The sequence below is a fragment of the Podarcis liolepis genome, assembly GCF_965112155.1.
Source record: "Podarcis liolepis genome assembly, chromosome: Z".
Lineage (NCBI taxonomy): Eukaryota > Metazoa > Chordata > Lepidosauria > Squamata > Lacertidae > Podarcis > Podarcis liolepis.
The window spans coordinates 27,367,564-27,383,621 of NC_139570.1; the positions used below are offsets into that span (position 1 = coordinate 27,367,564).

General features: G+C 47.6%; 1 protein-coding gene and 1 long non-coding RNA gene across 2 annotated transcripts in view; one reads left to right on the top strand and one right to left on the bottom strand.

The window, feature by feature from the left end:
• Positions 1–16,058, bottom strand: part of LOC310698370 — a 758,866-nt gene that overhangs the window by 293,560 nt on the left and 449,248 nt on the right. The window lies entirely within an intron of this gene.
• LOC310697900 (uncharacterized protein) lies at positions 2,975–4,447 on the top strand (the record flags this gene model as incomplete). The annotated part of the gene is made up of 2 exons (XM_083484502.1): positions 2,975–3,348; positions 4,035–4,447. Exons 1-2 carry the CDS (start codon positions 3,012–3,014, stop codon positions 4,445–4,447), a joined length of 750 nt encoding a protein of 249 aa, XP_083340628.1. The 5' UTR covers positions 2,975–3,011.

The window sequence follows — 16,058 nt, forward strand, 5'->3', positions numbered from 1 at the left end:
TGGCACCCAGAGCGGCACACATGCCATGCAACTGGGGGGCAGGGCAAGTTGGCCAGGGGGGGGGAGAGATCAGCATGGTGATTGGCACCCAGGAAGGCATTAGGGGCAGTGATCAGCGCCCATTGGGGGTGATCGGCACAGCGATTGGTGCCCAGGGGGGCAGCACAGCAATCCGTCCGGAGGGGGTTGTCACACACACCCTCAAGGATGACATCCAGGCAGGCCGCCCCCATCGCCCCCTCTTCCTATGCCCCTGGAACCCATGATCCTGAGATTAAGAGACAGTGAGGCTAACCAAGGTTGATAGTGATCAAATGCAGAGGCCCACACTTTAGCTTCCTTTCAAGTGGGAGGCAAGGGCTGCAGAAAGTGGCAGTAATGTGCTCAACACTTGAAAGTAACATGTCCTAATGAGGGAGGGGGCCATCCAGGAAATGGCAGCATAGATGAGAACTGTCATAGATAGAACTGTAGAGTTGGAAGAAAAGTTGGTTATCTCATCCAACCCCCTGCAATACAGGAATCACAGCTGAATAATCTCTCACAATTGGGCACCCAACTTCTGCTTATAATTGCCATTTATTTGAATGGTGCTACGGGTGGCACTGTGGGTTAAACCACAGAGCCTAGGACTTGCCGATCAGAAGGTCGGCGGTTCAAATCCCCGCAACGGGGTGAGCTCCCGTTGCTCAGTCCCTGTTCCTGCCAACCTAGCAGTTTGAAAGCACGTCAAAGTGCAAGTAGATAAATAGGTACCAATCCAGCGAGAAGGTAAACGGCGTTTCCGTGCGCTGCTCTGGTTCGCCAGAAGCGGCCTTGTCATGCTGGTCACATGACCCGGAAGCTGTACACCGGCTCCCTCGGCCAAAAAGCAAGATAAGTGCTGCAACCCCAGAGTCAGTCACAACTGGACCTAATGATCAGGGGTCCCTTTACCTTTACATTTACCTACCCACATGTGGAGGTATGTGCCTGTGAAGATGACCTTCTCCAGCATTTTAGTGAGGTTCCTGGTTGTATTAGCGCTGGTTTGCTTGGTGTTAGGTACCAGCTGTAGGTGATTTTCAGAGTGAGTTCTTTTCTTTTTGCTGATATGGATTTAAAGGGGGGTTTAGACCACATTCTGGTCCATTGAGTGGGGTTAATCTCATAGCCTATGTCATCCTCCCATTGTTTATTGATTGTGTCTAGGGAGTTTGTGGGATTTTGGAGTAGTATTTTGTATACTGCGGATACCATCCCTTTACCGTGTCCCTTTATTGCTAGGAGGAGGTTTTCGAAGGTTGTCAGTGGCCGAGTTGCTGCTGATTTTACTACTGGATTGTTTAAGAGGGCATGTAATTGGTGATGTGTTAACCAGGACATTTGGGTGTCCTCTAGTCTGTCTTGTATTTCTTGTGTTGACAAAGGTTTGTTATTTTATAGAAGTCTATTAGACGATATAAGCCTTTGGTTTGCCAGGTTCTTATCTGGATGTTTTGTGCTGTGTGATGAAATAATGGGTGGTACGCCAGGTAGTGGGGATGGGGTTGGGGATAATTTGCCTATTTCTGTTTTCCATGCTTTGAGCATGGTCTGTGTGTACCTGTTAAGTGTTGTGGGAGTTTTCCTTTGTTTGTTTGGGAGGAGTGGGTATGCTGTGGTGCAGGTATTTTCAATTGTATCCCTCTCTAGGTGTATCCATTGTTTTGCCTCATCTTCTAGTATATATGGGATTATATGGCGTATTTGGCTGGCAATGTAATATGCTTCTATGTTCGGGATTCCCCATCCTCCTTCTGAGGTGGGAAGATGCAGATATTTGAGGCTTATTCCTGGTTTTTTGTGTGAGAAGATGGATAAGTGTAGTTTTTCTGCCATTTTCGGAATTGGGTTGGGGGAATCCAGATTAGGAGGGTCTGGAATAGGTAGGTTAGTTTTGGGAGGGTGATCATTTTGATCATGGCTATTTTGCCTGAGAAAGTGAAATTCATGTTATTCCATCTCTCTAGGTCTTTGTTTATTTGTTGCCACAGGGGCTTGTAGTTGTGGAGGTACAATTTCTTGAGGTTTCTGGTTATTTGTACGTACCCCTAGGTATCTGAACTTGATGTGGCAAAGTTTTATCTTGGTGACATTAATGAGTTCTTTTTGGGTGTGAGGAGAGGTGTTGAAGCACATAGCTTCTGACTTTGCGGAAGGTAGGTTAAATTGAGAGAAACTGACTGCCTCAAGGTTATGGGACAGCATTCTGACCACTGCACCACACTGCCCCTTAAGAAGCGCCTCTGAACCACGTAGAATCATGAGTGGTCCAGGCTTGGAGCGGCAGAGCCAGCTGTTTTTCTAAAGAGTGATGCGTCTAGACGGAGTTTTTCTTGCGAGTTTATATCTTCAAGCTCCGTTTGTTTGTAACTCAAACATGGATTTTGGCTAATAGTGCCTTAGAGACCAACTAAGTTTGTTCTGTTACTCCTGAGTAAGCTTGGGTAGACTCCTGGGGATAGCCCCCCCCCCCTAACCGGGAAGGAGACAAATTTCAAATTTCAGTCCGCTTCTGGAGCTTCTGGCGCCCACTTGCCACGGGAAGGGAGCGTTTCGATGCCTCTAAACCCCACCAGCTCTCCATACTAGAGCACCTGCATCGAAGGCGCAAGGTCCTTGGTTCAATTCCCGGGCAGGGTCGGGAATGTTCCACCCACCGCCCCCCTTTGAAAGCCCAGAGAAGAGTTGCCGTATAGCGGAGAGGACACCTAGGGAGATAGACCAAGGGTCTGGCTTCCAGTGTAAGCTGGCTTTTTGCTCGGAGCGCTCGTGCAGCCAGAATCGGGGCCGCCTCAGCGGATACAGCGCCTATGCAGCCTTTATGAGAGGAAGTTTGATAACGGGACATTGTCTCTGACTGGCTGCGCTTGAGTGGGACGGACCTGTCCGTGTGGGGGGCGGGTTAGATTAGCCAGGCAGACTTCGTTCGCTTGCTGGATAGAGTCGGTCAGTTCTTCGAGGTGAGCCCAGCTGACAGTTGCGCCGCCATGAAGTGTTCTCTGCTCTTCGCTCTTCTGCTGTTGCTGTTGCTGCGCCTTCTGCCTTGTGGCGAGACCCAGAGCACGGCCCCTGCTCCCACCGAATACCCCTTGATGCTGAACGAGACCAATGGATCGATGTGCGATCAGTGGCTGTATGGGTCCGAGCCGCCAGTGGTGGAAGCTTTCCAGTGCGCGGTGCAACCCGACGGCGCCGAAGTCAAGTTCTGCTGCGGGACCTGCGATCAGATGCGCAATTGCTCCTTCGACGAGCTCGCCAAGGGCTCCCCAGCGCGCCCCACCGACGGCGGACCACAGCAGTGCCCTACTTCGCCTCCAGTGACCCGTAAGGCGACCACCTCCCTTTCTATCTCTTAGTACCTCGGGTGAACACTACCTGCGCGCTGCCCCTAATTCTGCATGCGAACCTGCCGTCCTCTCTCATTTAGACGTAGGTTCCCACCTCCCCAGCTGGTTCCCATTTTCTTCTATTTCTGTCCGTCCCGCTCTTGAACTTGCGGTGATGCGCAGAAGACTCTGGGTTGCCGCGGTCGGACTAGCTTGCTGACGGGCATGCAAGTAGCTCCGAAAGAGTTTGGCAAGATTTGTACACGGGGTGGGGAGTGGGCAGCTTTCCCGAAAAAGTTCGAAGTGTCCTGATTTCTAGGCTGCTCCCATATAGGAACGTTTGTCCCAGGGAGTCTTCTCAGATGAGTGTAGTAAGACTTCGGTTACTATGAAACACTTTCCTTTCCTTGAGAATGTTAAGATATTTATCTTGGTACCTAAAGAAGGAGGGGAAGGTAGTTCCTGTACTCAGTATGCGGTGGGCTTTATTTCTTGGCGTATGAAGAATGGCTTCAGTTTGAGATACTTTACCTTAGGATGCTAGCCATACCCGCGCTCCTCCTAGTTTTGGAAGTCAAAATCCCCTGCTCCATTCCTTGGGAGTCCAGTTTGTCCCGTTGAGCCCAACTCTCGAGCAAATGGGTAGCAGAACAAGCACTAATCACAGTCTTTATTCTGTTTCAGAGTGGGAGAGGGTGACTTTGTTTACCGGAGGAGTTGCTGCTAGCGTGATATTCTACTTGGCCGTTTACCGTACCTACAAGATATTCTGGCGTAGAAAGAGATCCACCCGCGAAGCACAGGAAGGGATCGAGCTAGAGGTCACCCCTTCTGAGAGATCCCATGACTCCTCCGATCGCTCCAGCACATTGGCTGCACCGTCGTCTGCTGGTGGAGAGGGTCTTCAGAGTGTCCGTAGCGCTCCTGCTGCTGCATCTGGCAGCCCACCGAGCGTGCAGCCCCAAGCTAGGGGCCCTGAGAATGTCACCATCATGTGGTATCCAACAGGATTTATCCCACTCCGAATTGGCCCCCCTTCTGCCTCACAGCCAAACCAGGGCGGCAAAAAAACCCCGGCTAGGTCAGAGAAGAAGTAGGAGACCCTCCTCTAATTTAAGGGGTTAGGCTCCCCTGCTAAAGCTGATCACCCACAGCATGCTTTTTAGAATCAGGGAAATTAGCTGATCCTATGAGGAGAATGTCTTGCAATCTATTAACTAGAATGTCACCTATTATTATTCAATACTATCAGTCACTGCTTTGTTGTAATAAGGTGTTTTTATCATTATGTCACATGCTTTAAGTATGCATTGAATGTGCACTGAAACGCTTGTTGTGGCTCAACATGTTGCATCACTGTGTTTCACATTTCCTATTGGAGGCTTGTTACCTGCTCTATATTGGCACAAGCCGGGGGGTATGTCTTATGGGAGGGTATTTTTTTCTTTTGCCATATAATAGTCTCTGAGGTTTCCTTAATCTTTCATTGTACTGTATAACCATTTCTGTGTATGACTCCTGCAGACGCAAATCAGGAAAGCCCGGACGGGTCCTGAATCATTTGCTTCTTGAATGCATAGAATCATGTTTGTATCATTTGTCAATGTATCCACCAAATCATCAATAAAAATGTGTTTTTTTGCAACCTGGTCTCTTCAATTCTAATTTTCCATCTTCTGACTAAATTCTACTGCAGCTGGGATTTGATATAATGTGGCGCAGCAGTTTAACTGCTTCCATTAGATCTCTAGCCTTGATTAGCTCTTGAAGATGCAATTCTATTTGCTTTCTATTATGTTTGTATTTTATCCTTCCTCCAAGGAGCCAGTAGGCGAGACAGTAAATGTCCAGATGTGGCCCAAGGAGTGCCATGGAGAAGGAGGGATTTGAACCCTGCTCTCCCCATCCCTAGTCCAACACTCTCACCACTACCCTATACTTGATTAAAGACCCTAAACCAGCGGTTCTCAACCTGTGGGTCCCCAGGTGTTGTCAGACTACAACTCCCATCATCCCTAAGCTCTGGCCTTGCTAGCTAGGGATGATGAGAGTTGTAGTTCAACAACATCTGGGGACCCACAGGTTGAGAAAGACTGCCCTAAATAGTCACAGGTCACCCTGGTGATTGTCTCAGGCAAAGACTGTAGGCTGGCTTGTGGAACTGGTGGGAGGGTCTTGGGTGCTCTCTCTCTCTCTGCTCCCTTCTTGCCCTTCACAAATAACCCAGAGGTGCATTTTTAATAAAAGCACACCTTCTACTCAAATAAAAACATCAGGCAGGCCCCACAAATAACTCAGATGTGCATTTTAAATAAAAGGACACATTCTACTCATCTAAAAACATGCTGAGCCAGATTGTGGAACTAGTGGAACTGGTGGGAGGGTTTTGGGTGCTCTCGCCCTTAATGTTCCTGTTTCTCTCTCTCTGCTCCCTCCTTGCCCTCCATGAGGTGGGGCCTTAGGATACTGATAGGCAGTTCACCCCACTTTTCAGGGAGCAGAATGTTTTAAATCTCCCCTCCCTCTTCCACAATTCTGATGGAAGTACCCCCCCCCCAAAAAAAGCTTCAGTCATCATGGGGAGGGAAGATTCAACCAGCTGAGGTAGCAGCACTCAGCAAGGGGAAAGAGATGGGGGGAGGAGGGGGAAAGAGAAGCGTGAAGCATCTCTGATTCTACCCTCTGCTGAGAGATTTCTCCAAGAGAATCCAGCTGTTGATGGGAGAAAGGTGGCCCACTCCTCTTCTCCCTGCCACACTTTATTCAAGTCTATAGCACTGTGTGTTGGCAGGGTGCAAGCACAGCATGGGGGCATTCCAAACCTCAGCCAGGGGAGCATCACGGCTTAACAGAGCAGCACATCCAAATTGCTCTGCCAGTCTGGAGCCCATGTCAGGCCAGATACCATCATATGATGGCTTCACCCATGAAGCAATTTGCCCCCTTGCCCCTCCCCTTCTGCTGCTGTTCCTGCTGGCATGAGCATCAGGACTGCAAATCCAGTGGTGGCCCTGCCATTTCCTCAAGCTCTGAAGCTCCCTTTGGATTGCAGAGTGGAGAAGTTACAAAGGCCACATGCATAGCCTCTGTCGCGATTCAGAGAAGGTGAATGCCTGCTTCCATCAATATGACGGCATTTCTAACATCAAACAACTTCAAACCAGGGAAGTAAGGATGGGCAAAGCATTAAAGAGGTATAGCTTGTGTACAATTCTAAAGAACTGTAAAAGAAGCAGCAATGTGGCCTGCCCTTTTTTTTAGTGGAACTGAGAGCATTTCATGCCAGCTGGGGGGAAAGGCAGGGGTCAGACCACTAGCCCGTGGTGGACTGTGCCCAAAATGGCCATGGCATGGATCAGATGGACATCACACCTTTTCCTTCGCAGCCCCCTTTGCCCTGCTGGGGAGCCCTTCTTCAGCTCCCCTCCCCCATCACCTCTGATCCTGACTGACCCCACTGCTCATCTGATTACTGGAAGGGAAGGTTGTGGGCTGCGTAAGAAGAGGCAGTGGTCCAGAAGCAGCCAAGGGGGTTCTGATAGAAAAAGGGCATATGTCCTGGAGGCCGTGACCAGAGAGTGTGCGCATTGCGTGGAAAATCTACCAAATACAGGCCAGATATGCACATTCCCTGAAACCTCTTGGGACATTATGCATGCTGACTAGGAAATAGGCACAATTCCTTCACGGATGCATTGGGTGCACATTCTCCATGACGTGTGGTGAATGTGCACAATTGTTACACATATTATCTACCAGTCCCCATAGCAGATATCATCCATGCTAGGATTCTTAGGACTAATTAAATTTAGTATTTAATTATTCAGTGTGTTTTATTTTATTCTGAAGTGCTTATGAAAAAGATTTTTTTAAACAAAATTACAGCATTACATGCTCCGAGTAATGATAGTGCAGCCATCATGTGAAGTTCAAGTCCTCTTTGAACTAGTTTTTGGTCTCTGCAGCTGTCTCCTCTGCTGCTGCTCTTTCATTTGAGCTGGGGGGGGGGAGGCGCATGGGTTCAGGTGGTGGGAGAAGTGGTAGCAGGTTCTGGGTTCCAGCAAGATCTCTGAACTCACATTCTTGGGTGTGAACTCCACTGAAAAGAGGGGACTTTCCACTACAAAGTATACTTAGAATGCATACTTGTGGAAAGGCATATAGTTCTTTAATAGTATGATATATTTACTCAGAAGCAGTTCTGTAACTGATCTCCTGGCTGTATGTGGTTACAGCCCAATTTTATTCATTTTACTCAGATTTTAATGGTGCTCATTCCAAATAACCAAAGAAGCACATAGAATCGTATGAATCAACCTGGATCCCCCTGCAATCATCATCTGAAGCCTTTCTTCCTGTTGCTGCTTCACTGGAGGACAGGAGGTCGACAATACAACAACTGGCCCTTTCTGTAGTGGCTACCCATTTCTGTGATGCTCTACCCAGGGAGGCTCCTCTGGAGTGTTCAATATACATATTTAGGTGCCATTTCTGTATAACCAGGCCGTTGGCTAATAAAACAATCTATGTCCTTTTAAACCGTGTGGGTTATTGGTTTGTGAGGGTTTTCAGTATTTTGTGTTCTCATTTTGTATTTTTATGTTGTGAACTGCCTTGTGATCTTTGGCTGAATAGCTGTATATTAAAAAAAAAAACCTAGAACCATAGGGTGGAAGGAAGCCCAAGGATCATCTAGTCCAAGCCCCTGCAATGCACATGCGTGTTTACTCTGGAGTAAGCTCAAAAGGTATGGTTAGGTTAAGGTGCCTGGGGGCCCTGGTGAAGTTCTCAAAATAAGGCCACCACTTCCATGCAAAAGAAATACCAGAAATAAGGTGCCACCATTTTTTTCCAATATTGATAGAAAAGGAAGAAGATACTCTGAGCATGTGCAGTTTCCCATTTTAAATTTGCTTGACTCATCATTGGTTTTAGTTACTTCATGCCAAGGGCCCATCACCAGCTCACAGTCGAACTCCATTTGGCACTTTCCATTTCCTAAACTGTGTGTCGAAACCTCTTCTGTCCAAAACATACACACCAAGCATATTGAAATTCAATTGCGGCACATAGAGAACAGGAATCTCTGTTAGTTCAGTTTTACCTGTACTGTGTTACCCTGCTTTTAACTGTCTTTTTCACATTGTTTTACTGTGTAATTTAATGTTTTATTTTTGTGGACAGCACACACGCACACACACACACAAACAAACCAAGCATGTTATTTTCTTGTGCTTGCTGTTGCACCCTTAGATGCTAATCAAGACAATGAGAGCTGTGGAAGGCAGGTAAAGCTTTCAGTCAGAGGATGCCAATTACCAGCTATGGCTAAGTTAGACCAGAGATCGCAAAATTTCTTCGGCCCTTTCGCAAACCATTGATACCATGTACACACTGCAAACACACACACTCAAATTCCCTTCAAGTCAATTAGTATTTTAGAAGTTTGCTTTCCACTCTGCAGGTGTAACACGCACCATATGAAAGCTAGGCTCCAAAGAAATCTTTTCTATTGACAACCATTGATAGCTTCTTTAAAGCCTAGTTTTGTGAGGGTGTGGCAGGGAAAGCAGGGAACCCTGAGGACACAAGGAAGGGCCTCTGTAGGTACATGTGGGCACCACGTTGATGACCCAAGAATGAGACCAACCAATTTAAGACAGAGACCAATATCAAATCACATGTTTTTATTGAATTGGTACATGTGGTTTGTAAACATAAATCTGGACAAGTGTTTGTGCTATAAAAACAGCTTCCTGCATCGCACGAGCAATAGATTAGTGAGGCACCCATCAGGGTTTGCCTGCTTTGCTTCTTGAGGGGTCATATATAGAAGTGGTCATACAAATCTCAAGATCAAACAAAAGTGCTTTGGGACAACATAATGTAGGAATGTTAAGGAAGGTAGGAGGGGATGTATTGTTTTGATATCTTCCCTCCTCACTCACACTAGGGAGCAAACAACAGAGCACATTCCCTTTGCAACTTATTGGAAGAAAGTTGATTATTCATTAGAATCCTTTAATTAAGCAATCCAGTCTGGCTTGTCCAGTCTGCACTGTTCCTGGTAAGTTTCCCATTTATTTCCCTCTTAAAATAATAATACAAAAACACAGTCTTCTTTAAACGTAAGAACAAAGTTTTACTCACATTCAGTTCACAGCAGTCATCTGAAGGCAGGCTTTATCTTGGGATTTAAGTGAAAAGACGTTTGAGCTACATCTCAGACTTTCTGCTTGTGAAGCTTGAGCCATGTGCTGGCTAAGAGTCCGGAGAGCAAGAGTAAGAGTAAGAAAGTAAGGGAGTAAGAGAGAGATGGTTGCGTGGCCAGCCTTTTATCTGGTCAGCTAGGCTCATGCCCATCTACTTAGTCACACACAGGGGGAGAGAAGGCTCCACAGCAGGTATGACAATGTCCTCCCAGGCTGGAGCCACATTCCCCCCCTGTGTGTCTATTCTAGGCAATAGGAAAATATTGTACTTGACCGCTCAAGGAATAATACATGACATATTAACTCCCATGGTAACTGCACAAAGGTGCCCCCCCCCTCGCTTGTCTCTATGTAGGCAATAAATATGAAAAGTAGGAACAGACATGCAAACAAAATCATTTATGGGAAAGATCAAGCTGACTCAAAATACATCTCTCCCACCCCTGTCCCAAAGTAAACGTAACAAGCTGTTGTGTAGCAGTTCAACAATGATACATCATGTCTTCACTGGTCCCATTTGCAGAGATTATTTTCAGGGCATCATCTGTGCTTTGAGTGCAACACAACCATCATTTGCAGGGATGAATCATAGACTCATAGAACTGCAGAGTTGGGAGGGAGCATGAGGGTTTTCTAGTCTCTCCCCCCCCCCCACCCCGAGCTACCAATTGAGCTATCCAGCTATGAGATGGTGTCTTCCCTGCTACTGGCAGCTGGGGTAGTTCAGCCAAACCAACAACTTTCTGGGTTGTACTCACACCCTGTCTTGTACTTACCAGTTTAGTAATCTGTGCTGAGGCAGCACAGAACTAACTCTGCCCTGTAGGAAAAGAATATACAGTCATATCTCTGGTTGCAGATGCTTCGGGTTGCGCAGTTTTGGGTTCGCACTGTGCCGAACCTGGAAGTACCGAAACGGGTTACTTCTGGGTTTTGGCACTTGTGCATGCGCTGAAGTGCTAAATTGCTCTTTGCGCATGCACAGAAGTGCAGAAGCGCCACCCGCGCATGTGCAGACGCGGCACTGCGGGTTGCGAAAGCTGTGGGTTGCGAACGTGCTTCCTGCACAGATCACGTTTGCAACCCAAGCATCCACCTTACAATGCCATCTCATTCAGTCCGTTACTGAGGCCAGACACCGGTCCAGCACACCCACCTGTAGAGGTAAATGAGAAATTGTTCCAGGAACAAACACTCTAGATTCCCACTCAGCTGGACAGAAAGCTTGGAGAGAGAGAATTTCTATAGACCACAACCACCCCCTACTCCTTGGCCCTCAAATTTGTCCTGATGTTGGGCCTTAAAAGTATGTTTAATACTACCATGTTTTTCTCGAAGGCTCAAATATTTACATCAAAAACCATTTCCTAACCAGGGGTGCAGGAAGGGGGGGCAGGGCGCCCCGGGTGTCATCTCTGAGGAGGGTGACAAAATCCCCCCATGGCGGATCACTGCTCTGCTCCCCGGCTGCCCATCGCCGCACCCTTCATCCCCCTGGACGCCCATCGCTGTGTCCATTGCGCCCATTGGGCACCCATCACCGCACCAATCACCCCCTGGGCTCTGATTACTGCACTGATTGCCCCCAATGGGCACCGATCACCATGCCAATCGCCTCTCTGGGCGGCTTGCCCCGTCCCCCAGGTGCATGGCATGGATCTGGATGCCTGAGCGGCATGGGCGCTGTTCCTACCATCAGAGACAACCCAAAATGGCTTGATTTCTGCCTGGAGTTCAACCTCAGTTAGCAGTGGGATAAATTCTGGGTTTTGATCTACTTGTCTGCCAACAGAGAATTGTTATTTGAACTAAAAGAATGTAAAAAATAACTTTGCAGGGCATCAGATCTGAAGTACTTCACCTATATACAGTGGTACCTCGCAAGACGAATGCCTCGCAAGACAAAAAACTCGCTAGACGAAAGGTTTTTTCGTTTTCGATTTGCCTCGCAAGACGAATTCCCCTATGGGCTTGCTTCGCAAGACGAAAACGTCTCACGACTTTGTTTCCTTTGTCTAAAAACCATTAAAACCAAGGGTGCTTAGCTTGAGCAGCTGCAGTTGCGACTTGACTTTGAGGAGCAACTGTTAGCACGTGGTTTGGTAGCCTTTTCTCAGACTTTGCTCACTTTTGAAGCTTTTCCAAAACTTTTCCAGAACTTCTCTTTCATCCATTTGGTAAGTTAAACTTTTAAAACTTTTTTGGGGGGTTTTGGATTTTGGGTTGGGGTGTTTGGGATTCAAGGACTTGGTGTTGTGGGGGGGGTTTGCGATAATCTGTGGGCTTGTGGGCCTTTTTTGGGAATTTTTATGATTTTCTATGACCATTGGGCAAGGGTGGTTTTTTTGAAAATTTTTCTGAGTTTGAATTTCTGAGTGCTGGCTGGCTGGGGGAACAGTTGGAGAGGTTTCTGCAGGAATCTGTGGGCTTGTGGCCCTTTTTTGGGAATTTTTATGATTTTCTGTGACCACTGGGCAAGGTTGTTTATTTTTGAAAATTTTTCTGAGTTTGAATTTCTGAGTGCTGGCTGGCTGGGGGAACAGTTGGAGAGGTTTCTGCAGGAATTTGTGGGCTTGTGGCCCTTTTTTGGGAATTTTTATGATTTTCTGTGACCACTGGGCAAGGTTGTTTATTTTTGAAAATTTTTCTGAGTTTGAATTTCTGAGTGCTGGCTGGCTGGGGGAACAGTTGGAGAGGTTTCTGCAGGAATCTGGGACCATTTGGGGGGGTTTGGGGGGGAATTTTTATCATTTTCTGTGACCACTGGGCAAGGTTGTTTATTTTTGAAAATTTTTCTGAGTTTGAATTTCTGAGTGCTGGCTGGCTGGGGGAACAGTTGGAGAGGTTTCTGCAGGAATCTGGGACCATTTGGGGGGTTTTTTTGGAATTTTTATCATTTTCTGTGACCACTAGGCATGGTTGTTTATTTTCAAATTTTTTTTCTGAGTTTGAATTTCTGAGTGCTGGCTGGCTGGGGGAACAGTTGGGGAGGTTTCTGCAGGAATCTGGGACCATTTGGGGTTTTTTTGGAATTTTTATGATTTTCTGTGACCACTAGGCATGGTTGTTTATTTTCATTTTTTTTTTCTGAGTTTGAATTTCTGAGTGCTGGCTGGCTGGGGGAACAGTTGGGGAGGTTTCTGCAGGAATCTGGGACCATTTGGGGGGGTTTTTTGGAATTTTTATGATTTTCTGTGACCACTAGGCATGGTTGGTCTTTTTGGAAAATTTTTCTGAGTTTGAATTTCTGAGTGCTGGCCATGTTGTTATTTTTTGAATTTTTTTTTGTCTGGGTGGGGGAACAGTTGGGGAGGGGTTTGCAGCAGTTGGGGAGGGGCTGGGGGAGCAGTTGGGGAGGGGTTTGCAATTTCTGTGTTGTGGGTGGGTGGGTGTCTGTGGGAGCAGTTGAGGTTTTTGAAGACATTGGTGATTTTTGAAGCTTTTCCAAAACTTATTTTGCAGCCATTTAAGGTTTCTGAGGACTTCGGTGATTGGTTGTTGAAGCTTTTCCAGAACTTCTCTTTCATCCATTTGGTAAGCTGAACTTTTAAAACTTTTGGGGGGGGTTTTGGATTTTGGATTTTGGGTTGGGGTGCTTGGGATTCAAGGCCTTGGTTCTGGGTTTTAATTTCTGTGTGGTGGGTGGCTGGGTGCTTTTGTATTTTTTGGATTTGAAGCACATCACTGATTTTTTTTTCTGTTTCTGAGTTTACGAAGGTAAGAGCTGTGCTGCCATGGGACCGAAGAAGACTGCTGCTGCAGTGGCCGGCGAGAGGAAGAAGGAGAAGGTGACGCTGGAAATGAAGAAGGAGATCATCAGGAAGCACGACGGCGGAATGCGTGTGACGGACATCGCCAGGGAGTACGGGAGGAATCCATCAACCATCGGGACCATCCTGAAGATGAGGGAGAAGATCCTGGCGACTGATGCAGCCAAGGGAGTCACCAGGATCGTGAAGAACCGCCCAGCTGTTCTGGAGGAGGTCGAGAAGTTGCTGCTCATCTGGATAGAAGAGAAGCAGCATGCAGGGGACACAGTGTCTGAGGCCGTCATTTGTGAGAAGGCCAAGGCCTTGCACGCTGACCTCGTCCGGGAGCAGCCAGGAACCTCAGCCGAGCCAGAAGACTTCAAGGCAAGCAGAGGTTGGTTTGAACGGTTCAAGACAAGATCTGGCATCCACAGCATGGTCAGGCATGGAGAGGCTGCCAGTTCTGATGTTCCTGCGGCTGAAGACTTTGCAGCGGAGTTCCTGGAGTTTGTGAAGACGGAGGGCTACGTTCCACAGCAGGTCTTCAAATGCGACGAGACCGGGCTGTTTTGGAAGAGGATGCCCAAAAGGACTTTCATCACTCAGGAGGAGTCCAAGTTGCCTGGCCACAAGCCCATGAAGGACCGTCTGACCCTGCTCTTCTGTGCCAACGCAAGCGGCGACCTGAAGATCAAGCCCCTGCTGGTGTACCACTCGGAGAACCCACGGGCCTTCAAGAGACACAAGATCAACAAGGAGCGGCTGAGTGTCATGTGGCGATCCAACAGCAAGGCTTGGGTCACACGTGTGCTGTTTGTGGACTGGGTCAATCTTGCTTTTGGCCCTGCTGTCAAGCAGTACCTGCTGGACAACGACCTGCCGCTGAAGGCTTTGCTTCTGATGGACAATGCTCCTGCCCATCCTAAAGGCCTTGAGGTGGACTTGTTGGAGGAGTTCAGCTTCATCAACATCATGTTCCTGCCGCCTAACACCACGCCACTGCTCCAGCCGATGGATCAGCAGGTCATTGCCAATTTCAAAAAACTCTACACCAAGGAGCTTTTCAGGTGATGCTTCGAGGTGACTGACTGCACCACCATCACCCTGCAGGAATTCTGGAAGGACCACTTCGACATCGTCACCTGTTTGAAGATGATCACCACGGCCTGGAACGGGATCAGCCAGAGAAATTTGAATTGCGCTTGGTGCAGCCTGTGGCCGGACTGTGTGGCACCAAGTGACTCTGATGCACCAAAGTCAACAGTGGTGCAGGACATTGTTGCCTTGGGGAGGACCATGGGCCTGGAGGTCACGGAGAAGGACGTCTGCGAGCTGGTGGAGGAGCACGACGACGAGCTGACCACCGTGGAGCTGGTCGAACTGCAGGCAGAGGCTGCGCAGGAGCAGGCCTCACTGGAAGAGGAGGAAGCAACTGAGGAACGGCTGTCCTCCGAAAAACTGAGGGACATTTGCCTAAAGTGGAAGGAGGTGCAGACTTTTGCAGATCTACACCACCCTGAGAAGCACGTGGCACATGACGCTGGGAACTTTTATGATACGAGGGTCATGTCGCCTTTCAGGGAGCTGCTGAAAAGGCGGATGAAGCAGCAGACTATGGACAGGTTCTTGACCAAGAAGCAAAGAGTGGAAGAGGAGCCTTCTTCGAGTGGTCCCCCAGAGTCTTAGAAAATGTATGTACTGTACTGTGCACTTTGTTGATTTTTAAATCTTTTTCTGTCGTGTTTATAAAGTTAATTTATTTTCCCTTCTATTTTTGAACTGCTCTTTACAGTATGTGTGACTTTAAAGAGCAGTTAATAAACTGTTGTTGTACCAAATTTGGCTTTGTTTGGACTTTTTTTGACCATAGGAACGCATTAATTGATTTTCAATGCATTCCTATGGGATTTTGTGATTCGCAAGACGAAAAATTCGCTAGACGACAAAACTTGCGGAACGAATTAATTTCGTCTTGCGAGGCACCACTGTATATATTGGAGTAAGGGATGGGTAGAGTAAAAATAATTATTGGAGTGGAAGTACAAGAGAGATTCCATGGGGCAGAGCCCCCCCCCCATACTCCAACAATATCTAGATCTGTTCCCCTAGAAGAGATAGATAGGCTAACTGCACTGGATTCAGTGATGATATTAGAAGGAATATGTTCAGGCCAATGGATCAGAACCCTTGTTCCTCCAAAATTATACCCTCCAGTAAAGACAGGAGGGGTTACAAGGCCAAACTATCTAAGTCTGGGATTGGTTGTACTTTTATTTTTTATTTTTCTTTGCAGCTCTCTAGGGAGGTGGGAAAATGTGCCTGGGGAGGAAGAACTGGGGAGAGCTGTGGGGGCCCAATCACATTGGTTCTGGGCAAGGTGAGGTATGGTGTGGGAGGTAGGGCAAAAAGGATAAAGGACAGACATGAGAGACAATTGGTGATTGTGTGCCAACACTCTTTCCAACCTGAAGAATTGTGATGGTCCTATCAGCCAGCCCTTAGGTCTATGGCTGCTGCAGTTGAGTTCCAGATTAGCCATGAATAAAGTCTCTCATCCATGACTTGACTGTGGATGAGAAGGCTGACCTGGCCTGCATTACTGAGACCTGGGTGGGTGAGCAGGATGGAGTTAGTCTTCCCCAGCTGTCCCCACCTGGATACTTCACACAGCATTGGGGCAAACTTGAGGGCCAGGGATCAGGGAGTACTGTGGTCTACAGAAATCCTCTTCCTCTCTTCAGGCTTTC